This window comes from Saccopteryx leptura, chromosome 4, assembly GCF_036850995.1.
Source record: "Saccopteryx leptura isolate mSacLep1 chromosome 4, mSacLep1_pri_phased_curated, whole genome shotgun sequence".
Classification (NCBI taxonomy): Eukaryota; Metazoa; Chordata; class Mammalia; order Chiroptera; family Emballonuridae; genus Saccopteryx; species Saccopteryx leptura.
The window spans coordinates 209,260,086-209,286,976 of NC_089506.1; the positions used below are offsets into that span (position 1 = coordinate 209,260,086).

The 26,891-nt window shown below is 47.0% G+C and overlaps 1 protein-coding gene across 1 annotated transcript in view; it reads right to left on the reverse strand.

Moving 5' to 3' along the window:
* Positions 1-26,891, reverse strand: part of RBFOX1 (RNA binding fox-1 homolog 1) — a 1,119,122-nt gene that overhangs the window by 960,401 nt on the left and 131,830 nt on the right. The window contains exon 2 of the mRNA XM_066382649.1: positions 6,160-6,207. Coding sequence (XP_066238746.1) covers positions 6,160-6,207 — 48 coding nt within the window. The remainder of the gene's footprint in view (positions 1-6,159; positions 6,208-26,891) is intronic.

A 26,891-nucleotide genomic window follows, 5' to 3' on the forward strand; every position in this document is an offset into this window, starting at 1 on the left:
CACCTCCGGGCTTGGTCCCCACCTCTGGGCTCTGCCCCACCTCCGGGCTCTGCCCCACCTCCGGGCTCTGCCCCACCTCCGGGCTCTGGCCCCACCTCCAGGCTCTGCCCCACCTCCGGGCTCTGCCCCACCTCCACTTGGTCCCCACCTCCGGGCTCTGCCCCACCTCCACTTGGTCCCCACCTCCGGGCTCTGCCCCACCTCCGGGCTCTGGCCCCACCTCCAGGCTCTGCCCCACCTCCTGGCTCTGCCCCACCTCCGGGCTCTGCCCCACCTCCGGGCTTGGTCCCCACCTCCAGGCTCTGCCCCACCTCCGGGCTCTGCCCCACCTCCACTTGGTCCCCACCTCCGGGCTCTGCCCCACCTCCTGGCTCTGCCCCACCTCCAGGCTCTGCCCCACCTCCTGGCTCTGCCCCACCTCCGGGCTCTGCCCCACCTCCTGGCTCTGCCCCACCTCCGGGCTCTGCCCCACCTCCACTTGGTCCCCACCTCCAGGCTCTGCCCCACCTCCGGGCTCTGCCCCACCTCCAGGCTCTGCCCCACCTCCGGGCTCTGGCCCCACCTCCGGCCTCTGGCCCCATCTCAGGGCTCTGGCCCTACCTCCGGGCTCTGGCCCTCCTCCGGCCTCTGGCCTCACCTCCGGCCTCTGGCCCCAGTCCTTTCCTCATGGCTGTCTCAGTGACTGAGATCATCACACAGTTTCATCTCCTTGGTTCCATACAAATATGTCCTCCCTTATTCTCCACTTCCCCCTGGAGGGGAGACTGACGCGAAGCCCAGATCTATCCCCCCAGCAAACCCTCCCCTCCATGTCCTCCATGTGCTCATGGCTCCATCTCCCTGGGGCCACCGAGGGTACGCACCCCGGCCCTTAATCTACCTTAAACAACCTCAGGGCATTTGCCCATCCTCTTCCCTCTGCCAGGCGGGCCTCCCGTGACCTCCACCCCCAGAGTCAGGCACAGGAGAGCTCTTCCTAGTGTGCAAGTCATAGATTGTAAGTCTATCGAACCTCTTCTGCATATGTGTTTTACTTGGTTTGTATGGCATTTTAAACATCAGGGATTTACATTAAAATCCAGACTTTTCAGATTGGCTTTAAAAAGGGCCACACCGAACCCCTATTCCACATGGCGACAGGTAGCTGGATACTGGTCCCTGCGTATGGGGCCATTGTTCTTGAGTTCCCTGCTGTCCTCGCCACTTCCACTGCCCTGCAGACATCGCGTTTCCATTTATTAACGCATGACGTCTACCTGGACCCAGCAGACAGGTGAGGTGGCCATTCCCATTCCCTGAATTAAGCCACGCACCTCTTCCACTCTAGAATATTCCCAAAGCCTCCTCGGTCCCATTGGGCGCCCACTTCTCTGCACCCCTATGCCACTTTCCATTTAAAGGAATTTAATAATTAGTGACATGGAATGCCTGTAGTTACGGAGGAGAGCAAACACAGAAACAAAAGTCGCTCCAGCTGATTTGAGTTCTTATTTTGTGCCAGGCATCCCACGTACTGCTTTGCAGTGAGATCTTGTCAGTTCCCCAAGCCCACTCTTCACGTGGACTTTATTATCGCCAATTTACCGATGGGCAAATGGAGGCCAAGGTCACGTCTCTGGGTCCCAGAGCTGCTGAGAAGGAGGAGGAGGAGGAGGAGGAGGAAGATAAAAGCCCAGGACTCTGTGGCTCCAAAGCCTGTGGTCTTAAACTCCTGCATTGTATTGGCTCCTGTGCTTAGACACCGGACTTCTACTTCTTGCAATACGCCCTGCGGGAAACTCAAAAACCAGGTCTTTGGGAAACTGAAGCCAGAACTGTACTCTGAGGCCACAGTCTCTCGTTCTGAAGACCAGAAGAAGCTGCTCCCCCCCCAGCCAGGTGCCAGTGGCTCCCAGGGGGGCAGTACTGACAAGGCTGTGACAAACCCCCACCGAGTGCCAGCAAGGGCTGAAACACTGGCTGTCCCAAATCAAAAACCAGGTTATTTCCTTGGCAATGGGTGAAGATACCAGTCCAGGCACAAAGTCTTCCATCGTCAAGAACACTGGCCCCATCCGACCAGTTTGATTCTCTTCGTGTGTGCGTGTGTGTGTGTGAGGCGGCACAGACTGATAGCCAAGAGCCTCTGGAGGAAGAGCAAACATCTCTGAAGTCAATCCCTGACCTGCGATGCAGCCTGAGTGATCTCGGGCAGGTCACTGCACCTCTCTGGGCTTCTGTATAATGCGGAGCAGCATCGTGTTACGTGGGTCACATGGGCAACCTCCCAGGCATGGCTGTCCTAAGTGCCTGGAAGTACACACAGTGCCTGATCTAGAGTATGGATGGCCAAAGAAAAAGCCGAGAACTTTCTCAGCGTGAATCGCGGCACAACAGTGTCTATACCTCCCGATCACGTTCAGCTTCAATCGGACCGAATCTGAAAGTTGCCACAACTTGGGGGAAACCATTCAAACCCGCACGTGCAATTTCACAGTGGATCGGAAACTGTTTAGTGGCACCAGGCCCGGTGGAACGTGCGAAGAGAAAGCCTGTCGGTGTTTACAGCCTTTTGACAAATGGGTTCTCCTCTCCTCCTGACAGATTCTCCCCCTGCCTGACCCGTCACCCCCATCTCATCACCTGTATTGCAGTTTTCATAACAGTATTGAAATGCAGATGGATTTTACAGCACAAATAAAAAGGAATTTGAATGCCTCCCCCCGCCCCGTAGCGCAGGCACTGTAAATGTCAAGTGCGTGCGGTGTGGCGAGGCCGTGCCACTGCTCTGAGTGATGGGCCACCCCATGTCACCTGTGCTCGATCTGCATTCGCTCCGTGGCGTCCACCTGTCGGAGGGAACTAGCGCTGCTTCTGCTTCCCGCTTACAGGTGTAAAACGCGACGAACCTTTCGGATCGCCCGGTGACATCCTCTGGACGATTTCCGCAAGTGTCCAAGGTGCCAGCCCAGCCCGGGCCCCCTCACAGGGGCTCTGCTGGTTGGTGGTCTTGGAACCCAGAGAGAGAGACACACAAAACCACACCGCACTCCAACACGCACCACGGGCTTCTCCGTAAACAGCCCGGGAAAGCAGGGCGCTGCGGGCGACAGCTCTCTGTCTGCCCGTGGAAAACAGGCATCGAGGAGAAAGGAAAACAGAGAAGTAGGAGAGAAAGGGAAATTCTCTCCATCTGTCAGCTGTCTCAGACGGAGCCCAGACAGTGTGCCAACCAAGAGGAGCGGTTTTCTTTACGAAGACGAGGGCTCTCCTGAACTCTCGACATTCACCATGTAGCCTCCGTTGTGACGTCTGTCTGGTCTAGGATTTTCAAGGGGAAAATGGTTCCTCTCCAGGTAAACAGCCCTACTGAATGGGACAGGAGGTGACCCTGGTGGGGCCGCCAGAGAGACCGTATCCGACACGACAGAAAACCTGAGACCAGGTGTGTTCTAAGGTTCTTTGATCAAGAGGCTAGCCAATAGTGATACGACAGGTGCAAGTGTGAGCACACAGGGATAGCTAGGGGCAGTCAGGAAGGAAGGGAAGGCGGAAGACAGGAAGAGGAAAAAGGAAATAGAAAGCTTTTCTTGGGAAGCCACCGAGTCCCAGAGACACCACAGCGAGCTTTCCTAACTCCAGGAAATGGAGCTTTCGGGAAAACACGCTGGCACGCTGGGCTTTTTTTTTTTTTTTTTTTTTTTTTTTTTTTTGCAAGCACTCAGCATCTTGAAAAAATCCACGCGGGCCAAGGGACGGCCTCTTCAGAGGCAGGTTGACTTATTATTTTGGCACCTCTGTCATCTCTTGTCACTTCAATTCCACTTTATCAAATTACTGATTTCGCCAGAAGCATTCGGATTAAATGGAGAGGGACACACGCACGCGGGAGTGAGTATCATCGTTTCAACAGCGAAATTTCGTAATTACACGTCAGGGTGGCAGAAGAACCGGGGGCGTTCGAGCAGCTGGGTGAAGGCCACTCCAGCTGCCACGGCTGCTGTCACCTCACTGGATGAGGGGCGGGGTCGGCATTCCTCTGCCAGAGGCAGGCATTGTCCCTCTTAGCTGATTAGGACCCAACTACCTCCAGTACCTCACCCCTACTTCTAACCAGATCAGGAGACCCAGAGAACAGAGTCCAAATGTATATGCGTCACAAAGTAAGTCGATCTGAAAAGAATTTCTACAGAAAGAAAAGTTCTATTGAACAGACGAAATTAAAAGTCCTTAGGAAGTAAGACAGTAAAAACAGAAATCGGTATTATAGTAGTTGTATTTCTAGCAGTCGTCCCCATTAGCTGCAGTCAAAGGTTGGGTTAATTCATGCATCATTAGTCAGGTGAGGTCAAGTTTGGAAAACAATGTAAGAGTGCTTTTAGAAATGAGGCTTCACTTGAAGTGTCTGCCTCAACCCACCGGTCTATGACAAAGCATAGAAATGCATGTGAAGCTGAAGCCATGAACAGCGTGATCAATGTGACGTCTCCCCGCCAGTAAGCACCATGGAGCTGCCAAGGCTTGCGCACCGTCATCACTGTGACATGAACCAAAGGTGGTTCAGGTAGGTGGCATGCAGTGGTGTGGCTGGCTCTCGCTGCCCAGAGCCTAGCTGGGCTGCTCATCTATCCTGCTGGAGATGGAACTAATGTTTTAACAGCAGCATCTATCAAACACTAATGTCAAGGAAAGTAAAAAAAAAAAATATATATATATATATATATATATATGTATATATACACACACACATACATATATATACACACATAAACACACACATATACATACACACACACACACATATATATATATTTATATTTATATTTATATTTATTGGGCAGAAACACGCTTGTGAATTCTATAAAAGTCTACCCTGACATCTGGAAGCAGGACAGAGAGCATGCTTCACCCATGACCATGAGCAGAGTGGCGGGGCGGACTGATGATGACAGAGTTGGTAGGGATAGATGAAAGATCTGTGGACACATGTTCAGCCCAAGTGGCAGTTCCATTTGTCCGACTCCCGAGCACACACGTGCAGGTACACCAGCAAGTAAACACGTGGTGAATGCAAATACATGTCAAATGACCTCTGTCTGCAAACCAGAGCCACGCACAAGTCCAACTAAGTGAAGATCACGCGGAGTGGATTTAAGATGCCACGCCATTACTCCTTGCCATGGGAGGAGATTAACCCTCCTTGAAATAATGTATGGCAACTACCTTTTACTGAAAAGCAAACTTTTGTTTCGGGAAGTTTTCCACCACCTTCTTAATGAGCAGATGACTGAGCCATCACAGAATCTGCTTAAAACAATAACGGCGTTGGACAATTATAGGACAGTTGCAAAGAGAAGCATCTTTCAAAACTGTGGAATGATGCCACAAGCAGCTGAGAGATCCATACCCTCAATTCCCTTAGTTGACCTCTTTGGATTCAAGGATTGAAAGGTTATATTTGATCTGCTTGGGTGTGCACTGCCTCAGAAACTGTTGTGAGCTCTTGTCAATAAAGAGAGCCCGTGAGAATATTAAAGTGAAAAAGCATTGTCTAACAGTGGCTTTTTCTGAGGGGCTCCATCCCAAAAGCAGTAAGAAGATGAATGGGGGAAAACTAAATGTGTAGAAAATACCCCCCGTACTGCCCCCAAAACATCTCTCGTAAATAGATTTATATCACAGAAAGTTGCTGCTCCTGAGAGTGTGTCACGATGGAAATTGAGGCAGAATCTTTCAGCTCAGTGTGCACAGATCAAATACACAGGCACGCCCTGAAAACCCCATTACGCATCCTCCGCACTCTATTTAACATTACTCAATCATATGTAATACATGGGGTTCTATATAATCATCAACAATGTTCAACTGAAATGTGAACTGAGTGAAAGGGTAAATGGGCTATTTTCCTGAAGAGAAGTATGTGACCAAAACAAAAATCAGCAGCCCCAATTTTTAAAATAAATTCCATTATACACTCTTCACCGAAGTCATCAGAACAACACAGATCACCAGAAAAACATCACTGCACAATTGAAGGCACGATTGTTTCTGCGTGTCTAACATTACCGCATGCATCTCCTTTGCAAGTCATCATCTAGCGAGGCATGCCCTGAACATGGGGTTGAAATCACCGAGTTCCTGTTTGGTTCGAAACTAAAACAATGAAAAATAGCGACTTACCTTTCTGTCCTCTATTTCCACACAGGTATTGCAGTCTGCTTTGATATCCTGAGAGGAGGAGAAATGAGAGAGAGAAAGAACAGGAGTCAGACTTAGGGTCAGGAAATGCTCAGCAGTGTCGTTGAAACGCCCTTTAAAGTAATAAAGAGCTCACCCTCCTCGCAGGCTTTCTCGAGCCATTGCTCTTTATAGCGCTTTGCAGAAGTCTATGCCTTGGTGTGCGCGTTAGAGACATATGGACATCATAACTAAGCTTGATTGCATGCAGATGTGGGGGAAAGGCAAAAGCTATGGATCAGAGGCCACAACAAAGAGAAACTGATGCTTCATATAACAATGGGCTCCCTGGGCACCTCTGTTCTCATCTGTAAAAGCTGCCCTTAATCAGACTTAATGTCTCTCTTTCCTTTCAGGTTTAGGACAGTCAGATCACCCTCCCTTTGACACAAACCCACCACTGTCTGTTTTTTATCATTTCATTCACCCATTCATCTGTCCATCTACCCACCATCCATCCGTCCACCTGACCAATCCATTCATCATCCACCCATCATGCACCATTCATCATCCATCCATCCACCCACACAGCCATCCATCCATCCATTCATCTATATTGAGTCTTATACTTGTTTTTTATGCATTTTTTCCTTATTGCTCTTAAATGTAATGGTGAAAACAAAAACAAAAACATGGTTCCCATCCTCAAGGAACTTGCCTCTTAGACAAAATGGCAGGCACACACATAAGCAACTCCGATATCCATTATTCAATCAAAGATACGCATTCAGTACACATTGCTCGCCAGGCCTTGCTCTAGGCACGGAGGACTCAGTAGCATACACACATGAATACTTATATTCCATTAGAAAAGACATACAATGAAAAGAAATGTCAATAAATGTTTGCTATTTTAGAAGAGGATGCATACTATGAAGAAAAATAAAGCAGAGAAAAGAGCATGGGAAATGCTGAGAGTAGGAGAAAAAAGATTAGATTTTAAAGAGAAGCAGCAACTGAGCAAAGGCTAAAGAAGGCTATGGGATGGGCTGTGGGGCCCTCCAGGGAAGGAGAATCCCAGGGAAGGAGCATCCTGGGGGAAGGAGCATCCTGGGGGAAGGAACATCCTGGGGGAAGGAGCATCCTGGGGAAGGAGCATCCCGGGGGAAGGAGCATCCTGGGGGAAGGAGCATCCCGGGGGGGAGGAGCATCCCAGGAAGGAAGGAGCATCCTGGGGGGGAAGGAGCATCCCGGGGGGGAAGGAGCATCCCGGGGGGGAGGAGCATCCTGGGGGAAGGAACATCCTGGGGGAAGGAGCATCCTGGGGAAGGAGCATCCCGGGGGAAGGAGCATCCTGGGGAAGGAGCATCCTGGGGAAGGAGCATTGGGGGGCGGGAGGAGCATCCTGGGGAAGGAGCCTCCCAGGGGAAGGAGCATCCCAAGGGAAGAGCATCCCGGGGGAGGGAGCATCCTGGGGAAGGAGCATTGGGGGGCGGGAGGAGCATCCCGGGGAAGGAGCATCCCAGGGAAGGAGCATCCCAGGGGGAGGTGCAGACACATCCGGGCTAGAGGGGTGCAGCTGTGGCAGGAGGGAAGTACATCAGGAAAGCAGGGGGAGATGTGACCAGTAAAGAACCACTCAGATTACTGTTTTTCTTATTGTAACAAAATACATATAACATTTACTATTTTAACCATTTTTTAGTCTACAGTTCAGTGGCACTGAGCACATACACATTGTTGTGGAACCAGCACCGAAATCCATCTCCAAACGTTTTCTTTTTCCCAAGCTAACCCTCTGTCCCCATTACACAAGTCCCCAAACGCCCTCCCCGCGGCCTGCCATAACAAAAGTCCTCAGATTGAGTAGATTAAACCAAAGAAACGCATTTTCTCACAGTGCTGGAGTCTAGATGTCCCATATCTAAGTGCTGTTATGAGTGGTTTTGGTGAGACCTCTCTTCCAGGCTTGCAGACAACCCCCTTCTCACCGTGTCATTGCCTGTCTCTTCTCTGTGTGCTCAGAGAGCGGTCTCTGGTGTCTCCTTCTCTTCTCATAAGGACACCAGTCCCATTAAGTTAGGGCTCCACCATTATGACTTTATTTAACGGTAATTAGCTCCCTAAAGGCCCTGTACCCAAATAAAGTCACACTGGAGGTTAAGGGCTTCCACATACAAATTGGGTGAGGGCACAACTTATTCTCTTACACTAATACAAGTGGAATCGTAATAACATTAGCTCTTTGGTGTCTGGTTTATTTCATTTAGTATAAATGTCTTTGTCTAAAATTCGTCCAGGCAGCAACATGTGTCAGAATTTCATTCCTGACTTAACAGTCCATGATAGGGCATGATGTTTCATTATGAGTATAGACCGCATGTTGTTTATCCACTCATCCATTGGTAGATGCTGGATGCTTCTTTGAGCTGCAGTGAATAATGCTGCTATGAACGCAGGTGTACACGGATCTATTCAGGTCCCTGGTTTCAAATATTGTGCCTAGATGCCAAGATGCGACACGGAATGGCTGGCTCACAGGCTGGTTTTATTAGAAAGCCGCCATCATACTGTTTTCCACAGCGGCTGCACCATTTTGCATTCCCACCAGCAGTGCAGGGGGTTCCCATCTCTCCACATGCTCACGAGAACTTGTTTCCACGCAGCAGTCCTGCAGAGGGCAGACATGTTCTGGCTCAGTTTTAACAGAATAGATGGGTGAGAACCCAGTGCGCCAGCAAGAAGACCGGCTCAGGCGCTCAGGTGTCAGGATGGTGGCTGGGAAGGGGGCAGAGGGAGGGGTCAGAGACTGGACAGGGTCAACAGATGTCCTGAAATATGGACGTGGACTGTGAAGATCAGACGGAGGTGGTCGGGAGCCACTTCCTAGGTTTCGGGCCTGAGCATACGAGCCACGGAGAGGAAGGGACTGGGGGTGTGGCAGGTCTTCCAACAATAATGGCCCAGTTTGGGGTAAGTTAAGTTTACTCTCTCACCAAGGAGCAGTTTGACTTTATTCTGCTGACGTGCCATGAGAATAGGATTTATTATTCATAAATGAAGCAAATTCTAGACCTGTATAAATCAAGGGTGGAACAAAATGAGACCACAGCAGAGGGTAAAGATTTTGTTTTCTATGTTGCAGACGTTTAACACTGGCTCGGTGGGATCCGGACAGCGAGCAGTGATCGAAGGCCCGTTTGGCCCCAGGAACGGTGCGTTTCACACTTGCCTCTGAACTCCCACCGCCAGACACAGTTGGCGTGACTTAGTTTCTGCCAGATGAAAATCGCGATGAGTGATTAGGGCACTCGCCCTGGAGCTTAAGTCTCTACGTAGAACTGGCTCCTGACGTGACCCTTTCCACGCCTTCCAGGTGACTGTATTCTAGTGCAGGTGTTGGTCAGTCTGGAGAACTCAGGCCATGTGTCTCAAAGTCTTCCTTGCTGTGGGGAGGGAGGGTCGCCTGAAGCAAAAACTTCTGGAGAAGAGGCTCCGCTGCGGGTCTCAAAGTGCACTCCCCAGATTAGATGCGAGAGCATCCCTTGGGAAGTTATTAAAATGCATATTCTCAAGCCCCACCTCCAACCTAGTGGAATCAGATCCTCTGAGACCAGGCCCCAGAAATCTGTATGTTGTGAAGCCCTCCAGAAGGTGCCACTGTGGACGCAGGGCTGAGACACTACAGACCAGTGTGCAGTTAGCTAGCAATTGCCTTCCTGGCATCAGATTCCAGCACTGACGTGAGCCGTTCCCAGCTAACAGCTGTGCAGCCTTAAACACGTTTCTTCTTCTTGCAAAGCCTCAGTTCCCTCATCTTAACATAGGGGTCATGTGGAGGACTTGCTCTTCCGAGTCGGGTCCATACCCCAGCAACTCCGCCATTGTCAGGAGTGTTGTTCACACACAGCGCCTCAGGCTTCATCCCAGACAGACTGATTCAGAGCCTGCCTTTTTACAAGTGCCTAGGCTGAGCATGTGTGTGTCCCCAAAGGCACAGGTAGAAGCCCTAACGCCCAGGGTGGTTGTACTGTATTTTGGAGAGGGGCCTCTGAAGAAGTGAGGTTAAATGAGGACATAGGGGTGGGGCCCTGAACTGATAGGATTAGTGCCCTTATAAGAAGAGAGACCCCAGAGATTGCTCGCTCTGCTCTCTCTCTTTGCAGGCACACACCGAGGAAGGGCCATGTAAGGACAGAGAGAAGGTGGCTGTCTCCAACCATGCTGGCACCCTGACCTTGAACTTCCAGCCTCCAGAACCGTAAGAAAAGAAATCTTTTGTTTAATCCATGGTACTTTGCCATGGCAGCCTGGGTAAATGAAGACAAGCTTCGCAGATGATCTGCAAGGCACAGTCCTGGAACTGGAAAGTCACGGGTTCCTCACTCATGCTCCTATTTTTCCCACGGAGGTCTCTGACTGAACCCGGGCACGGAGTCAGCAAAATGCCCCTTACTCGTACCAAGACCTCTCTCTGAATTGATCGTCTAAGAACCATGAAGAGAAAGCAGCGGTTAAGCTGGCATAGGAGCGATAGAAACGCCTAGATTATGTCTGAACCTAAGAGATGCCATCTGGATACAAAGTGAGAAAGAGTTAGCGCCCTGTGGCTTTTGCGCTGATTTGACCAGGTGACGCGTGAATTTCCTTTCCGCCCTCCAGAGAAAATACCGCTGAATTTGCAGGGATACGTCCACATCCCATTCTGATTTTCCCACGCACACGTGGCAGGCGTGTATCTCCTGCCTATCGCCACCAATAAACCAAAGGCAGGCTTTTGTTTTTAATCTGCCGCTAAGGACCCATACAAGTGACACACACACACACACACACACACACACACACACACACACGCCATCTGGCAGCATCAGAACTCTTGCCGTGGCCCTGAAATTATTCAATTTATTCTTGTCAGGATTAATTTACTAAACCCACGCTGAATTTTTTTATTTACTTAGATGATATTGTGGGCGTGTCAGCCGCTGCGGATCGACGCAGGAGGTGCCCAGGGGACAGCGCTTGCTTCTGAACGATGCTGGATTCAAACGGGAGAAATGTCACTTCGGAGGGGACACATCATTGTTCGGATTGTTCCACACCGAGCCGGTGTCCCCGGATCGGCTCCGATCAAACCTTTTCTGAACCCGAGTAGTTACGCTAAATGCTTCAGTCCCACTCCAAGACTACGCTGGGAAACAGCCCCACTACTTAAGCGCTAAGTGTGAATTTGGAGCGGGCCCTTCTAGCCAAGCCGCTGATGCCATCCTCCTCTCACGGGCTTGCCCCCACCCCACGGGGGTCACACTGCTTGGATTCGCATCACTAGACCTCACTGCACTAGGTGTGAGGCTGTGTGCCTCAGTGTCCCTGTCTGTGAAACAAGGGTGATGACAATAATGGCCTCGTTGTTGGTGAGGCAGTGACCTTAGCACATGGTAAGTCATTGATCCAGGTGAGCTGCCGCAGATGACATCCTCCAAACGTCTTTGTGAGACCTGGTTCCCTCCGAGTGGTGTTGGGAGGACTTAAAAACGGTTCTATTTTTACAGTGTTCTCTTCTAAGGCTTCTGAGCAGCTCTGGCTTCCAGACATCAAAGCAGGCATGCGTCTGTTCTTTCCGGAAGCTGTTCTGTCTCCCGAGAGAGATTTTTCTTCCGCACTTCGTGTGTTGGTTGTTTCTAAAGGTTTTTGTAGGTCAGCATGATTGATGTCCCCCATGTAGGGACACCGTCCTCCTAGACCGGGGAGTAGCAACATTCCCAGCTCTGTGGCCCCCGGGAGTAAGAGATCCCCATGACCAGTTGGAGAGAAACACCTGCCAAGATGATCCAGGAGGCCTCGGAGGGCTTTGAAAGCAGAAGCCTGGAGTGGGTTGAAGAGCAAACCCCCCAAAGGCATGACCAGATCCTCCTCGCCCGAATGTGTGAATGTGACCTTACCTGAAAATAGAGTCTCAGCAGATATAATTACAAACCTTGACATGAGATCATCCTGGACTGTCTGACTAGGCTGTAAACCTAATGAAAAGTGTCCTCTTAATAGATAAAGAGAAGAGAAGGCCACCTGAAGACAGAGGCATGGATTGGACGATGCAGCCACAAGCCAAGGAGTGCCTGGAGGTCCCAGGGGCTGGAAGAGGTAGGAGGATTCTCCCCTTTGAGGCTATGGCAGGAGGGGATCCCTGCTCACCCCTTGGTCTCAGACTTCAGAACGGTGAGAGAATACACATCTGCTGTTTCTAGCCACTGGCTCTGGGGTGACTCTTTCACAGATGCCACTGGAGTCTCAGCAAGAGCCTCCAGGAGCTCCTGGTACAAATCTCTTCTCTCTCAGACTTGGCCTCTTATCACTGAGGAAAGGAACGTGGGATCCTGTGACCACCCCATGTAACCCAGGCCCAACAGGAGAAGAAAGGTCCTTTAACAAGAGAGCCCAGGGCAGTCACAGGCTGTTCCGCTCTTGCTCTTGGGCTCTGTGTTGTCAGAAGACAGTCCCTAGAAAGAACCTCTAAACTAATCATTTCAGTTGTCAATCCCGGAAGGTCAACAGAAAAAAAAGACCAGGGTGTTCTATTTGAAATGGGAGTTGAATAAGGGTCATGCACCGCGACACCGCGTTGTTCTCCTGACCTCAGATCCTTACAAAGTCCCAGAGAGTGTTTCGTAGGAAATGCTTGCCGCTTAAGTCATCTCTGAGGATCTGGCAGCCAAAGGTTTATCTGACAAGCCCAGAGACAACTGACTACCTTTCCACTGCGGAAGACGTCCAAATGGTTTTTCTTCTTCCTTTTTCAAACAGAACATAAATGCTACAGCAAGACAATTTATAACGTTACGGAAAAGAACATCTCAACACCACACTTCAAAAACAATTCAGAACTGCTTTTTAAATTCGGAATCAAAGTTCTGTAGAAGAGGAGAACTAATTTTGGCTCTTCCCTTTAGATTTTTGGCTACAGACCCCGTCCTATAAAAAAAAAGGCAGGTTAACAGGAGAAAAACAAACAGAAGTTTACTACCCTGTACTCCTCCCGTGTGCCTGGGAGACACCCAGGAAAACAGAGTCACTCCCCGAAAAGACCCCAGCCTTCAATACCACCCCAGGTAAGAACAGAAGATGTTGTGGGGAGGCCAATCACGAGGGGTGGCCAGGAAAAAGAGCAATCGAGGGTAAGGTTGTTTAAGTCATTTTATCTCCACTGATAGAAATTTCTAGAGATTTAGTCATCCTTCTTTCCCTGGTACAGAGCACAGACACCCATACAGCGGAGATTCCCTGAAAATGTAAATTTCTCTCACAAAAGGGTAACCTCAACTTTATTTTCAGAGTTTCTCCTGTGTCTGCAGCTTCTCAAAAAAAATAATCACCCCAAGTAATCCTGATGCCAAAGAGGAATATTTGGGGGCACATATCCTGTCCCCCTTTGATTATAAATGGTTTCCTTTTCAACAGGTTTCTGATAGTTTGGACACATAAGTTTCTTTTTGCTCTAAGAAGACAATAACAAGGGTTTATAATGTAAGAGTAGTCAGCCAATATGAGTTTAAATTCTTGGACTTGAAACACAGTGGTGATTTCCTGCCACCTGAATTCTTAACACTTTGACCTTAATAAATATTCAGACTTTAAAAATAAACAAAAGCCAGAAGCACCATTTGGTCCAACGCTTCCAGAATGCAGATGAGAATACTGGGCGTCAGGGAGAGGGTAGGGGTCTGCTTTGACAGGTGAGCATATGAGACAGACTGAAATCTTCTGGTCTGCCTGCTATGCATTTTATGTTTTCCTGTATGCCACATGGTATCCTTGAATCTGGATATGTAAATCATTGGTCTAAATTTAATTGCCTTATTTAAGGATAATAATTCTGACTCAACTTTTTAAAAAAAATGAATAACTGGGTTGTCTTGTAATTATAGTTGGTCCAAATTTAAAGTCATCTGTGCCATTTAGATGAACTCTTAAGCCGGTGTTCAGTCAACTAAACAGACCGAGGTTTCAATACAGTTGCTTGAATACCTGAGGAAGAGTCTAAAATGTGTGCACGGCCTTATTTTACCCACTCCATATAACATGTCGCCATTCACAGTCGCTCAGCCCCTGCAATATCACAGATGGCCAGCAGATGGGAGCAAATAACTTCGCAAAACATCAAAAGCGCCACGCCAATAGTCCAGAACACCCAATCCACTGGGTCTGTAAACTTCTTGAAATCCCACAATCTTTCTGCTCCTTCAAAATTTAAGTCTCAAATGACAATATGTTTTAATTAATAGGCCTTAATTACTTGTGAGGAATGTGACAGTTCGAAGAGGCATTTTATTAATATGTGTTTAAGAAGTTTGAGTAAGACAGAGATCCCTGTTTCCAGGCACAGGATATTCTGAAAACACAACGATTTTGATCTAAATGTGAAGAAGACCAAGACGTTAAGAGCTATTTCACTTGAAAACATACAAATGCCAAAAAAAAAGAAAAAAAATTTTTTTTTTCTTATGTAAAGTAAGATCTCAACATAAATCCATTCAATCAAGAGAATCGAGCCTGGCTTCGTCGGCTGGGTCAGAATGCAAAGTTGCTGGCTTTATACACATTTGGAGGGATGTTATAGGGTGGAGGGGGTATTTTCTTTGGGAGGGAATAGCAGGAGAGGTCTGTACAGCCAGAAAGACCATAAAACAATTTCCAAACCCAGCCTTTATGCCAATAAAAACAGGAGGGCGTTCTATCTAAGAAGTTTGTTTTCTTTCTTTGAGGATAACACCCTCACTCCCATCAATTATTTTGTTCTCTTTATCCGGTTTTTTTGTTTGTTTGTTTGTTTGTTTGTTTGTTTTTCCAGCTTGGTTATCAAGGGACAAGAGCTCTGGCACCCAGAGCTGCTGGCTCGGCACAGCTACCTCTGAGACGGAAGAGGGGGTGCCCCTCAGGTAGGAGCCTTGTGCCAGGAGGTGAACTCAAACCAAGGGTCTGTTTGCAAATAAGAGCTATGCATTGGCATCCCAGCAGGAGTGTAATGAGAGCGCTTTTAATTAACGGTAAAGTAATTACCCATATTAGATGTAAATCGCACTTGTTTTTACATGAGGTGAATAATTTCCGTGCTGTTTTTATGAAGAATACTTCTGGCAGAGCTGTCAGCTGCAGACTCTCCCACAAGGCAGTGCGCTTAGAAACCGCGCGGAGGAGGCAAGCGCCAAGCCCGGGCCCCTGGCTCTGTCACCGGGCTGCTCCCCTTCTCACTTGTGTGCGCCCACCCCCCGCGAGTCTGAGTATACATCCTTCTGCTCGGAGAGACACAGGGACGAGCTTCCAAAGCTCTTGTTTGTTTTCGTCTTTTGTCTTCTAGCCTCCTGGATGGTCCCCAGAACACCCTTTGATGGGCTCTTGTGGATGCTGAAAGACTCAGAACCAGAGAGAAGATGAGGAGAGAAGCCTCCCAGGCCAGGGGTGTGCGCCCTCCATGAGCTCAAGAGGACAGACCACAGCGGGGAGGCAGGTGTGGCAGAGAGCTGCCAGCCTCACCCGGATACAGTGCCCTTTGAAAGTCCCCGGGCAGACTTCTGATGAGGACAGGTGTCTGCGTCACCAGCCCCAAAACAAACAAACAAACGAACGAACAAACAAAGAGCAGTGCTCCCTTGAGTTTATAAATAGCACGAGAATACGAGACTGACCAAGGTCCGGGCTGGAAGGCAGCGAAGGTAAACCAGGCCTCCTTGGGTGGGGAACTGCACGAAGATGCCTTCCTCTGGGCTCTGACATCCCCCCACCCCTCCCCGATTTAGAAAAGACGGAGGCGGCGGGCCCCTGCACCTCCCGTGCGAACCCAGGTGAAGCATAAACAGCCAGGATGGAGTTTGCAAATACGAAATTACTGGGTAATTATTTATACGTTGATAGGCACCTTCATTAAGGGATTTGAGGAGGTAATTATCAAATTGAAGTTTAGCACACTCCAGTTAAGCGACGGAGCTGAAGATCAGGAGAGAGGGCCGCAGACAGGCGACAGCGCCCCATGGGCTCAGCAGGTCACTCAGGAGCCAAGCAGGTCCCTCTGGAAGGAAACCGGGCCCTCCATTTGAACAGCATGGCCACCAAGCGGAGCCTTTTCCTGCCTCTCGCCTCCTTTGGGTTTTTGTCCCGGTCATGTTGCTATTAATGCTTGTTGCTAATCTTTGCCTTAAAATGACCCCAAGAGGGAGCTAAAGCAAGGACCGGACGGTTTGATGGGATGCCCAGAGAACTCAGTCTGGTCCAAGGTCACCCGAGGGACAGGTCAGAACTGGAATTTGAATCTCCGACAGGGAGCCTTTTACTTCTTTCTCTGGGGCCACATGCTTCCCCGGGTCTCCTGTGTCTGATACACCCTACACGTACCTGCCTCCCCCACTGTCTATAGAAAGCAGGGATTTTCAACCGGTCTGCCGCAAGAATTTTTAAAACATGCAATACCTGACTATTCAGTCAGGGGCACTGACTTCTTTTCCCTTAGATTAACAAATAAAGAAATGACAACAGCCAAGCCAACCATGGGCATTCGGTGTAAATGAAACAAATTCATGCCTATTTTTTTGGTCAGTTCTGCCAAAAATATGTATTTTTTAGTGTGCAGCAGAATTTTAGTAATTCATTTATGTGAGCCATGAGATGAAAAACATTGAAAATCGCTGATATAAATGATTCAAAATAAGAAAAAATATATATATATAGTCTTGTTGATTAGTATACTGACCTCTCAAGGAAATGTGATACAGCGAACATTTGGCAATATTAAGGTAATGAAATAATTCACAATGACTAACAGGGAAATGCAACCAGAAGCCCCACTATCATCTCACCTCCACATGAAGATACGTAAGAGAGAAACCTCTTCCAATTCTGACCCTGCCACTTTATAGTTATGTGGCTTTGCAAGTCAACTTCTCCACGCCTCAGTTCCTGTCTTTGACAGAAATGGGTTAATTTTTTCCTGATACCATTGGGCTGGTCTTGGAGATACAGTGAGAAAAGTGCTGTCACAGAGTTAGGGGCAGAATGCCTGTTATTTAGTTGCAATGTTTACATTGTATTATGTTTATATATACTATAAATTAGACTGTGCATTATGTAATTTTATTGTAATTATTATTCTTCCTTCTCCATACGTGCTGCCTTTAAACAGTGCTTATGTTCCTACAGGTCACAGTGATAGCAGTCCTTTAAGTGAACCCCTAGAAGCTATGACCAAAGACACAATTTCTAAAAGGACTCATCTCCTGGGAATTGATAGTGACAGATGATCTATCTCAACACCCACCACTCTTGTAAGGATCCGAACACAAGGACTAAGCAAAACCACTCACATATTTAATTTCCTCTTAGGAATCAGATATTCCATAAAGACATCAAATGGTCAAAGCAAGATTTATGTCATTTCGAGAAGGCACAGCACAGGGGAAGTTCAACAGGGCTGGGCACACTATGTGAAAAAAATATAGCATTCTTATGCCACCTGTTACAAACACAGAGATAAGCTGCCGGTTTACAAGAAATGTCTCTACTCGAAGACACTGACGAAGATTTGTTGATTGCTGGGTGGTGCCACCACTCCCTGGAAGACGGTATTTGTAGCCCTGGCTGGTTAGTTCAGTCAGTTAGAGTATCAGCCCAAAAAACACCAAGATTTCGGGTTCAATCCCCAGTCAGGGCACATATGGGAAATAGCCAACGAATGCACAAGTGGAACAACAAATGAATGCTTCCCTCCCTCTCTTTCTCTCTCTCCTTTCCTCTCTCTGTCTCTCTAAAATGAATCAATAAATCTTTTTTTTTTTTTTTAAAGAAGATGATATTTGCAGTATCCATGTGGATGGTAGCGGTCTTGTCAACCAGTTTCTGGGGAAGCAATATTTTCTGTCCCTGAGACCTTGACTTGGCATTTTTCTTTCTGGTAGAAAACAGATGGTAGCCCTTGCCATAAGATTAAGTAATTAACTCTTTCTTCTAGGAACACAAACTTAATGGTCCACAGCCTTCAGGAATCTACACGGCCAAGACGGTTGCCATGACTCCCATCTCTGCTCAACCTAAACCAACGTGGACTTGCAATAGTTCTAGGCGTCTCTTTCTCTCTAGAAACTTTCCACACTCTGGAACGGGCATTTGGAAGGAGATAAAGGTAAGTGTAGAACGTTGCTATCAGAGGACTAAACATTATACCCACTACTGTTACAGAACAAAACTACTGTAGTTCAACCTTTGTGTAGATCCCATATATATTGATATATGCATATTTTATGTATTGGTTTTGGGTGTACAGTTCAGTGGTTAGACAATCAAGGGAGATATTCTTAATTCTCATATTGCAGATGAAAATTTAATGACAGGTTCTTCAAATAAACATGGCATTTGGGGAAAAGCCGGAACAAGCAGAGCATTGTAACTACCCTAAACTGTCTATTTTAAGGTGTGTATATTTTTGCATTCATGTGAGAATTGATCTGAGTGTTTTGCAGAAAGTGTTACTAGTAAATTATATGGCATGGGAAAGCACAGACATTCATTTTTCCTCTCAATTTTACTTTTCTGAAAAAAGCTTAGATGGTGATTTATCTAGTGATTTTTTTTTAAATTCATTCTTAGGTATCAGATGTTCAGGGTCTGATTATTTAGATTGAAACATTGTAAATAATATTGTAATAAAAAATAAACATTTATTTTTCACGTATTAACTCTCCGTCCTATTTGTCAAGTCTAGACATATTCTACTTGAGGCTAAATCAAGAAAATGATTGTATGTCCTTTAATGAATAAAGGAATATACACCAAGACTGACAAAAGACTACAAAAAAAAAAAAAATCCCCGTTAAAGACCGTGATTACTTTCTCTTTAGTATTGGCAACCCCATCCAATTGATAGGAAGTTGTGTTGGGAGAGAGTGCGAAAAATCTAGTCTACCCCTCAGGATGTCTGAAATATCTCAATTATTTATACTTTCCCAGGATTGAGGTAAGAAATGTTGACAACCTGAGACATGAAGGCTGATTTCTTTAAACACAGAAAATTCATCATTTCCACCATTCTAGGTGAAATCCCTATGAAATGCCTCTCACTGTCTTCACTGTCGAAAGCATGGCTGGCTGATTCTGTTACGGTAACTCAGTACAATACCAACTCCTACCTTCTGATCACCCGAGAGCCTCGCCCGCCTGCTGAATACTGCCAACTGCCGTGATCTCCGGGAGGCGTAGCTGCATTGCAGCGTCCTCCGAGCGCGCCTGTCTTCATGCTCAGCTGTACTTCCTGCTGTCATTTCCTTTAATTCAGTTCCCAATTCACAACCAGTTATCTGGGGACTGCTTTGGAGTTTCAGGCTCTTAAAGATACATGTTATGTTCCAGTTTTCTTGTTTGTTTGTTTTTAATGACTTCCAGATCAATGAGTGTCAGAGGATCAAGTACAACAGAAATTAGTCTGATTTCTGGTATAGTAATTAGGGATTAATAACTTTTTGAAAAATCTTGTTGTTTTCTGTTCAGATGAATTAGATATTGGCCTAAGGATAACGAGCTTGATTTGTCACGTGCTTTAACATAGTTTATGCTGGGTAAGGCATATAAATAATCAAAGTGAAGGTCAATCTCCTTTTCGGTACTGTAATTACCTGAAAATAATTTTGAATTCACAAATCATGAGATGAATTGGATTTATTTAAATTACAGGGCAGTGAGTCATGCTCTGACCAATCCTACCTACTTTTTTTTTTATTTTTATTTTTTTTACAGAGACAGAGAGAGTCAGAGAGAGAGACAGATAGGGATAGACAGATAGGAATGGAGAGAGATTAGAAGCATCAATCAGTTTTTCATTGCGACACCTTAGTTGTTCATTGATTACTTTCTCATATGTGCCTTGACCATGAGCCTTCAGCAGACCGAGTGACCCCTTGCTCGAGCCAGCGACCTTGGGTCCAAGCTATGAGCTTTGTTCAAACCAGATGAGCCCGTGCTCAAGCTGGCAACCTCGGGGTCTCGAACCTGGGTCCTCCGCATCCCAGTCCGATGCTCTATCCACTGTACTACTGTCTGGTCAGGCCCAATCCTACCTACTTTGCTTGACTCATATTCTGCGACATCGCTCCCCACACACTGTTCTCTGGCTCAGTCTATCTGTCCATAAACACGTTATGTTCCAGAATCTTGGCTCCCTGTGTCCCCTCACCTGGAATCCCCCTCCCTCTGCACAGAGTTCATCCTCCTTCCTCCTCTGCCCTTTCCTCCAGGACAGGCTGCTCTTCCTGCCGCACGGTCCTTGTCCTGCGTCTCTACTGAGGACTGATCGCACTAGAATCTGGGTTGCCCATGCATTCTCTGTGTGCCTGTCTCTCCTGTGAGATCATCAGCTCAAGTGAAAGGGTATTAACAATAGCTGACCTTCTAAAAAACCATTATCAGTGATTATATGTATTTTATATAATCTTATGCATAATGTTACATGTGTTATTTTTATCATGTAGAATATAATATTTTAATAGAATGATACTCTATATTAATATAATAATACAATGTATAATATATGATGTGTATAATTTTATACTAATGCATAGAACGTTGTTATGCATAGTATATGTAATATTTCATATATATGTATATAAAAATTCACTTAATTCCATGAGGCAGACACAATAATGACCCCCCAGTTTTCAAGAAAGATTTGGAGAGTGTAGGTCGTTTGCCCAAGGTCAGAGCTGACCAGTGTTGGTCCTGGGACTTGAACCTGGTTTGTTCTCTTCAGAAGTTGCTGATCCTGAATACTCAGCCAATCTTCCTTCCTGTTGTACTCATCATCCTTTTCTTAAAATAGTAACACAGTACACAGAGGAAAACTTGTTCTTACTGGAGTAACAAATGAACACAGCAGAAAGCAGTTTTATCATTTATTAGCTGTCCTAATCATTTTGAGCCTCCATCAATTACTCAGTATAATTGGTATGAACAGTGTGTGCACGTGCGTGTGTTTGTGCATGTGTACAAATACTTGTAGTTTGTGAATTATGAGAACTGCATATAAAGAGTTGAACACGGAGCCTGTATTTTAAAGTCATTAATACACATGGCCAAATATAGTCATTACTAATTGCCTTGAAACTCAGTAACGACATACTTTTCTTTTGCCAAGCTAAAGAGACTATGGATTTAAAAACCCAAGAACACGTCCCACCTACCTATGGAAGAAGACTCTTTCTTAATCTATAGCCCTGGTCTATCCCGGAGTCTCAGGATTCATCTGTATGATGGATACAGCCATTGCAACCTTCTTCCAACAGCTTGCAAAAGGCCCTTCCTGGGAGAAACTTGTCAAGCCCAGGAAAATATGCCAGGAATGTATATATTTTCCAATCTCCTCTCTCTCTCTCTCATAACTTATATACCAGGATCTCAAACAACAGGGAGCCCTCAACCTATTCTAGAGGCTTACAATTTCAAATCAGCTTCCCGCCTGAGAGCTCAGGTGGTCTCATCCCCTTGTATCAAGTTAACAGGTTTTAAGAGAAAAGATCAGCTCCAGTAACAGCAAATACAATGTGGATGGAGAGCCACCACCGATGAAATCAGCCTGAGTCACTCTGAGAGGTCTCGGGCCCCAGGTGCACCAGCTTTACAGTGAACCCCAGATTGGGCAGGCCCAGCAGGTGCTTGGGCTAAGAGGTGCTTGGCTGGGTGTCACGCGGGCACAGAGGCATCAACAGAGTACCTCAAGCAAGATGTCCGTGCCAGGTGGCCCGCTCACCTCGGAAGCGCCACCCTTGCTCTGCTGAAATCCATCAGTGGTGGCAAGAGGCGTTCTGTCTCTGTCTCCCTCCAAATGGACTTTCTGCGTGTGGATTGCCGCTGCGGACGCTCTGGCAAGGACATGCAGTAATATCATTCTAATGACCTTAGGACTGTCGTTGCGGCAAGATAGCTGATAAAAACAGACATCTGGTCTCCAGATTCTTTACGAAGTCTTTTTATTTCTCCACAGAGTTCAGCTCTTTTATATCTTTATATCAATGGGTCTACGGTTCCCCACATTTTTGTTGTTTTGTTGCGCTTTCAATCTTTTTTTTTTCTTTTCTTTTTTTTTTTTCTGAAGCTAGAAACGGGGAGAGACAGTCAGACAGACTCCCGCATGCGCCCGACCGGGATCCACCCGGCACACCCACCAGGGGGCGACGCTCTTCCCACCAGGGGGCAATACTCTGCCCCTCCGGGGCGTCGCTCTGTTGCGACCAGAGCCACTCTAGAGCCTGGGGCAGAGGCCAAGGAGCCATCCCCAGCGCCTGGGCCATCTTTGCTCCAATGGAGCCTTGGCTGTGGGAGAAGAAGAGAGAGACAGAGAGGAAGGAGGGGGAGGGGTGGAGAAGCAGATGGGCGCTTCTCCTGTGTGCCCTGGCCGGGAATCGAACCCGGGACTTCTGCACGCCAGGCCGACGCTCTACCACTGAGCCAACTGTCCAGGGCTGTGGTTTCAATCTTGAGCCAGCCTGCCATGAGTACTGACTCAGTGCCCAGCACACCCCCAGGTGGTTATATGTCTGACTCCTGAAGCAGCCGTCCATACACAGTAGGCTATGCCAGTACCTGTACTATGGAATTCCCCTGTTTAAAACTCTATCGGAATTACATATGGGATACATCTATGCAATGGAGTACTACTCAGCCATAATAATGATGACATAGTGCTGTTTACAACATGAATGGACCTTGAGAACATTACACTGAGTGAAATAAGTACATCAGGAAAAGCTAAGAACTGTATGATTTCACACGTAGGTGGGATGTAAAACTGAGACGCACGGACATAGGTTAAAGTGGAGTGGTTCCCAGGGGGAGGTGGGTGTCAGGGAGGGAGAAGGAGGAGGGGAGTGAAGAGGGACAAGTATACGTGACAGAGGTGATCTGACTTCAGGTGATGGGCTCACTACACGATCACTAGTTCAAAAGCTATAGAGATGTTTACCTGAAACCGACGGACTCTTATTCATCAATGTCACCCCGCTAAATTTAATTTTCTAAAATCAACCACAAACAAACCTCTACTGGATGAACAAGTGGGTCCTAGAGCAAATTAAGCCAGAAATATCACTGGAGGTAAAAATGACACAACTGAGCCTGTCTTACTTCAGGCTCATCGCGAGAAGAACTGGCAGGGTTCCTGGGAAAAGACAGTAATGGTGAGACAAATAGAAGGCAGCAGCAAAAGGGGAAGGCCGGATATCAGACGGGCGGACTCCGTCAACAAGCCACGGGCATGCGCCCCCAGGGGCTGAGCCGGGCTGTGGGTACCGTACATTGCAGACATCACTGATGTACAGAGACACCAGGAGTCAGAGCTGACTCAACAGCAGCACACACACACACACACACACACGCACACGCACACGCACACGCACATATGCGTGTGTGCACATGCGCGCAATGGCTTCCTATCCCATTGAGAATGAACCCTGTTCCCTAATGCTGTCCCTGCCTACTCTTGCTCTCTCCCCTGACCTTCCGACAGCTACTCAAATGCAGCGGGCTTATGCCCACCTTGAGAGATGCTTGCACTGTGCACCCTCCCCCTGCAGAGCTCTTGCTGGGAGCACCCCGTGGCTGGCTTCCCCGTCCCATTCTGGTGGCAGTTCCAATGCCAGCTGGTCCGTGAGCTCAGGTCCGACACCCAGTGACACTGTACCAGCTCTCTCTGCTTTCTTTTCTCTATTGTGCTTACCGTTATTCGCACATAGAACATTGACCTTGTTTATTTTCTGTCTCTGCCTCTACTAGACTCTTAGCTCCATGAAGCCAAGGTCTTTCCCATGTGGGGTCCTCACCTGGGATCTGTTCCTGGGTCCCAGTGTCCATTCAGTAACCACAGGAGTAACTTAAAAACATGTCGTTTCTGCCCTGGCCGATTGGATCAGTGGAAGAGCGTTGGTCCGGCGTGTGGAAGTCCTGGGTTCGATTCCCAGCCAAGGCACACAGGAGAAGAACCCATCTGCTTCTCCACCCTTCTCCTTCTTCTTTCTCTCTCTCTCTCTCTTCCCCTCCCATAGCCAGGGCTCCATTGGAGCAAAGTTAGCCCAGGTACTGAGGATGGCTCCATAGCCTCTGCCTCAGGTGTTAGAATGGCTCCTGTTGCAACAGAGCAATGGCCCAGATGGGCTGAGCATCGCCCCCTAGTGGACATGCCAGGTGGATCCTGGTCGGGCTCATGCGGGAGTCTGTCTCTCTGCCTCTCTGCTTCTCACTTCAGCAAAATACAAAACAAACAAACAAACAAAAAACACCCAAAAACATGTCGTATCTGTCTGCTTTTTCCCCACCTTCATACACAACTTTCCCTTTTATTGAGTTCTTTTCCTCAACAAAACAAGTTTCATAATAAGGTGGTTTAAAAAATTATTTCTACTCCACTTTCTTAACAAGTTCCTTCCTTTTACTTAAATGTGCATTAAGAATACATTTTCTCTCTTTTTCTCTCTTCCTCTTCCTGTTACATACACCTACCTTTTTTGTCTTTTGTTTTTCTATCTGTGTCTTTCCTTTTTCTTATCTTCCTATTTACCTACCCCTTAACCTCTAATTCCTTCGCGGATCCACGATTTCCAAAGTCCATTTCAATTACGATAGCCTTGACCTTCTAAATTTCTATCTGCCTTTTCATGTTAGTGTTTCTTCTCTTCTCCTGTGCACCTTCCCTCCCTCCGATACCCAATATCCCCCTCTTCTGCTTTCGTCCATATTAAATGTCTTTTCTGGTTTATTTCCAGCTATGTCGACAACCAGCTAATCTCATCGAAGTGCATCCCCCTCCCCCACCAAATCCAGATATAGTCAAAAGGGTACATTTAAACATTTGTCAATGGAATTTAATGTACACTCATAAAGGATTATCTATCTCATAGCTGTTTGGTCAAATGCCCCTGGGCGGAGGACCCGTGTCCTAGAATTAGAGACTTTCTTTAACTGTCATTCACATAGATAACCTACCAATTGGACATCCTTCTCATAAAATTTTCATCATAAACCCCAACCCGCCCATTTTAGGGATATAAACTTGGCTACAGATATCTAACAGAGATGCTTTGGGTATCGTGCATGTTAAGAACCAGGTAGTTACAGAGTCAGGTTAAGCCTGACTCTATGAGATGCCTACTATCTATGAGATTTGAATCAGTTAGTTAACTCAATTAAACCTTAGCTTTTTTCTTTTTTTTCCTGTTAAGTGGGGCTATTCCTAGCATGTCCCTCATGGGGCAGTTATAAGTATTAAATAAGGCCATGTAAGAAAGACACCCAAAACAATGCCTTACAGACAGGGACATCATCCTTATCCTCATGACACCAGATCTTCTCATGGCCACCGTCTACTTCATCTTCTTCTGAGGACAGTCCCATGAAAGCAGAGCAATCCAGCCCAGAAACCGGTGGGTTGACTAGGCGTACAGCACCCTCACCTCTGCCCTCTGTCCCTCTCTCTCTTTTTCCTTCTCTGGGTGAGTGTAGAAGAGAAAGAAGGGTCAAGAGGAGCTGGCAGGAGGGCAGGATGAGGGAGCACCCCCGTCTCGCTCTGTCACAGACGGGGGAATCAAGACTGAATAATACATTCAATGAGTTACTTAATTAACTGGGTGAAGGTGAAACTCAAACAGCCGAGTTAAATAATGAGATGTCAAGCTTAGACCAAGGAGGGATTTGAAAACCCTCCTCCTGTCAGAAGAAACCACGGGATTTTTCAGGCAGATGACACTAAGGGGTTTAATCTTTCCATTTTTGTCCCTCTGAAAGCACTGGCCTTCAGAAAAAAAAACAAAAGAAAGAAAGAAAGAAAAAAAAACCTGAAATAAGGCCAAATGTAAAATTAGCATTTATGTAGCGGAGGTCATTAAAAGGAGTTAGCCCAGGCCCTTTACAACATTAAGCCGGTACTAAAATGAGAAGAATAAAAAAATAAAAAATAAATAAAAGGGCCGGTTAAAAAGGATCTTAAATAGAGAGGCTGTGGCTAATAGCAAGGCTGTCTCAGAAGGACTAATTAAGCTAGGAATAAATGTGGTTCAAAGGGAAGGGCTATTGAATGAACTACCTAAATGTCAGATGGCTGACCACCAGACTCACCTGCTGTTAATTAAAACCCCGTTGTCATCTCTAGTTAAGGAGCCCTGAGCATCTCCCTCGATACTGGAAGAACACTGTAGCCAGACGCCCGCCCTCTCCTCGCTCACCCGTCCTGCCAATTAATGTTAATTTTCATCTTCATGTTTTGGGGTCAAAAGATGAAAGCATAACCTATTTTTTTTTTCTTTAAGGCAAGACAGCTGATCCCAACTTAAATATTTGTGACATTAATGAGTACTTAAAAAATAAAATGTAAATACACGCTGACTTTGAAACATTGTAGCTGTTGGTACTCTCAGGGCAAGAAGTCGTTCCACATCCTCAATTCGGTAAGTAACACTATGTTTCTCTCTGTTTCTCCGTTTATCTCGGATATGGCATCAGTGTCTATTGTCTGGCATGTTTTACGTGCTCACGTTCTTTCTGAGGACAGTGCTAACGGGATTGTAATTGCCAAATACAGGTGTCCGGGTGGCGCGCTTCCAATTATGACACATCTTCAGAGCTCCTGTGCTAGGTGCCCAGTTTAACTTACGCACACATATACGTATGCATACCGACATATGCATGCACAGTCACTTCTTCATTTAAGCTACCCATGTAATCAG